Below are 3,302 nucleotides of genomic sequence, written 5' to 3'. Positions count from 1 at the left end.
CTCACACCTCACATCTTTCGGTAACACAAAACTCTGGCCTGTATACGTATACTTCGGTAATGAGTCCAAATATCGTCGCGGAAAACCAAGCTTCAAATCCTGCAACCATGTTGCATACCTCGAGAAGGTAGATTTCTATATCCCATCTCATTACCATGTCTTTCTAAACAGTCTTCCAGCTACCCCCTTCCTTTAATGACTTTGCTTCAAAGTTTACCGGTGGGAAAGGACCGACAAGTCAATTTTACACACATTGTGGGCGGGAATTCTTTCACGAACAGATGAAAGCTCTCATCGATGATGAATTTGCGTATGCATGGGAGCATGGGATTGTTATCAGATGTGGCGATGGTATCTCTCGACGGTTTTATCCGCGGATCTTCACATATTCCGCAGATTATCCAGAAAAGTGAGTGTTACCTGTTTGGTTGGAGAAGCTTGATCTAACACCTTCCTAGGATCCTTTTAGCTAGTATTCGCGACAAAGGAGCCTGCCCTTGCCCGCGTTGCCTAGTCCCTAAGATGGAGATTAGCAAGTTGGGATCTGCAGAAGATCGTCAAAAAAGGAAGTCTTCAGCAAGAGTGGATGACGTGGGGCGGCGCCGTAACATTGCCAAGGCGAGGAATCTGATCTACAAAGAAAACAATCGGGTAAATGGTGCCGCTGTAGAAAGGATTTTAAAAGAGGCGTCTTTGGTCCCCAACCAAGTAAGTCCATAAACTGCAGCTGCGTTAGTGTCATCTTATTCGCAACCAAAGAATGCATTTTCCGACAACTTAAGTCATCTTGGATTCAATTTTTTTCAAATGCTGGCCGTTGATTTGCTGCATGAATTTGAACTGGGAGTGTGGAAAGCATTATTCACTCACCTTCTCCGTATCCTGGCAGCAATCAATCCAGATTTGCTAAATGAACTTGACCGAAGGTAAGTTTCCCCTCCAAAGTTTGTACCGTGCCCTAGAGTATTGAACGCAAATGTAAAAGATATCGACAAATCCCAACCTTCGGCAAGGGCACCATTCGAAAGTTTTCTTCCAACACTTCTCAAATGAAGAAGTTGGCCGCTCGCGACTTTGAGGATATTTTGCAAGTCAGTCATCTCTAATAGTTGAACCCTGTGATTTCAACTTTCTTAACGCATCCTCAGTGTGCATTACCCGTGTTTGATGGCTTGCTGACTGGCGACAATCAAACTTCAGTCATGCGCTTATTATTCATTTGCGCTCACTGGCATGGACTTGCTAAACTTCGCATGCACTCCGACCCAACACTTCAGCTGCTTGATGATCTGACAACTGAAATTGGAAGCTCGTTACGTGAGTTTTCAAGCATTGTTTGCCCCTCCTACAAAACTCGCGAACTCCCTCGTGAACTGGAGGCACGACATCGCAGAGCTGCCAAACAGTCAAAAGCTGATGATGTCGCCGCACGAGGTGTTGATCTAAGCAATGCAGGCCAAACTGGACCACGTATCAAAAAGTATAACATAGACACCTACAAGCATCACTCGCTTGGAGACTACGTCAATGAAATTTGAGAAAGAGGGACAACAGATTCGTATAGCACTGAGCCCGTGAGCTATGTCATCGGTTATATATTCATTGCTGGCATTATGGCTTACAAGTCTTTACCAGGGAGAATTGGAACACCGAACTCCGAAGGCGAGGTATCGAAGGACCGACAAAAAGCTTTTTATCAAGCAATTGACACAGATTGAACGGCGCCAAACCCGTTTGCGGCGCCTCAGAAGAAATTACTTTCCAACTTCACCCCTATCTCACAGTAATAAGGAGAGATTGAACGGATCGGCCAAGGATCACCATCACATAGGAAAATCCGAAGCTCTCTATGAAGATATTGGCTCGTTTCTTCGGACTCGTGATGATGACCCTGCCACAAAGGTGAACTTTTACCCAACCGCTTGAAGGCAAAACGTTACTAAGCACCACATCTCAGAATTTTCTCCCAAAACTCAAAGCACATTTGCTCCCTCGCATCCAGGCTGCTAGAGTGCCATCCGATCTGGCCTATCTGAATCAAGTTCAAGCTCCCCTGCACACTGTAGAACCCCAGACGCTCGACAATGTGCTTTTCAAGTTTAATCGCCTCTACTTTCACAATACCATGTGCGTCAATTACACAACATATGACATTCGCCGGGCTCAAGACACCATCAACGTGAACACTGAGCGCCGAGATATAATGGTTTTGTCAAAGAGTGACAGTTCTGGTACTGATGATTCTGATGAGTCATTGGCCTTCATATACGCAAGGGTTTTGGGGATTTGTCATGTCAATGTGGTCCAAACTGGTGCCGCAACGCCAGACTACACTCCTCAAAGATTCAACTTCTTGTGGGTTAGATGGTTCAGAAGGGTCTCACCTGGCAGTTGGTGAGCACACAGACTAGAACACGTCTCGTTTCCACCCATGGCTGATGAATCTTCGTTCGGGTTCCTAGATCCTAATGATGTCGTTCGGGCATGTCACATCATTCCAGTGTTTTCGCTTGGGGTACGGTATCCTGACAGCCAGGGTCTCTCGGTCTGCGCCCGAGATTCTACAGACTTTTGCCAATATTATATTGGCCGGTAAGTCATGCACCACATTTCACATGGAGTTATTGAATCTAACTTCATGCTTGCCAGATTTGCAGATCGGGATATGTTGATGCGCTATCATGTTGGCCTCGGAATTGGCCATGTTGGCAGTAACAATGGGGTCCTCCATTCACATGTCATTGGGAGCGAGGCTGGCCATAACTCAAACTTAGAGGTTGTTGAGAACATGGACCATCAACCTCACAGTCTGGAGTCGGGTGATGAAGTTGAAGTCGAGGACCAGCTGGCAAATTCTGACCATCATGATGACTCTTCAAACAATGATTCGGAGGATGATCTTGACGATGGGTATGGATCAGATGATGATTATGATACGTCTCATGCTAGGGACTCAGACCCCGGTTCAGAATCTTTTGGCTCTGAGTCAGAGTATGATGACTAGGACAAGATTCCTTTTTATATATTGTGGCTCTATTCAGAACGATGCCGCCTTTTTCAACTGCAAGTTAAGCAGAGTCATAATCAAAGTTTTGTGTCTATGCCCAGCATTAATAAGTTGACTCCCGCCGTTGCGTAGCTTCCATGGCCATCACAAACATTGTCAAACAATGATAACTTCACTTTTTTTTTGGTTTCAATAGTGACGGTGTCCATTTCGCTGGTGAATTTGTAATGGGGACTGGATTCATTTGATAACTTCACAGCATAGGATCAACTCAGCGAAGGTTACTATGAGAGGC

The 3,302-nt window shown here is 45.4% G+C and overlaps 2 protein-coding genes across 2 annotated transcripts; both read left to right on the top strand.

Moving 5' to 3' along the window:
* Positions 1 to 59: 59 nt before the first annotated feature.
* LACBIDRAFT_312455 (uncharacterized protein) lies at positions 60 to 2,398 on the top strand (the record flags this gene model as incomplete). The annotated part of the gene is made up of 9 exons (XM_001888187.1): positions 60 to 101; positions 180 to 409; positions 459 to 708; positions 760 to 926; positions 986 to 1,091; positions 1,149 to 1,424; positions 1,492 to 1,574; positions 1,626 to 1,902; positions 1,958 to 2,398. The coding sequence occupies 9 exons, from the start codon at positions 60 to 62 to the stop codon at positions 2,396 to 2,398; spliced, it is 1,872 nt and encodes a 623-aa protein (XP_001888222.1).
* Positions 2,399 to 2,431: 33 nt separating this feature from the next.
* On the top strand, positions 2,432 to 3,004 carry LACBIDRAFT_312454 (uncharacterized protein; the record flags this gene model as incomplete). Its single annotated transcript, XM_001888186.1, has 2 exons — positions 2,432 to 2,592; positions 2,650 to 3,004. The coding sequence occupies 2 exons, from the start codon at positions 2,432 to 2,434 to the stop codon at positions 3,002 to 3,004; spliced, it is 516 nt and encodes a 171-aa protein (XP_001888221.1).
* Between the last annotated feature and the right edge of the window lie 298 nt (positions 3,005 to 3,302).

The sequence above is a fragment of the Laccaria bicolor genome, genomic scaffold (assembly GCF_000143565.1).
Source record: "Laccaria bicolor S238N-H82 LACBIscaffold_52 genomic scaffold, whole genome shotgun sequence".
NCBI classification, from domain to species: Eukaryota; Fungi; Basidiomycota; class Agaricomycetes; order Agaricales; family Hydnangiaceae; genus Laccaria; species Laccaria bicolor.
Note: the sequence above shows the minus strand (reverse complement) of the source record. Positions and strands in the feature narration are given on the sequence as shown.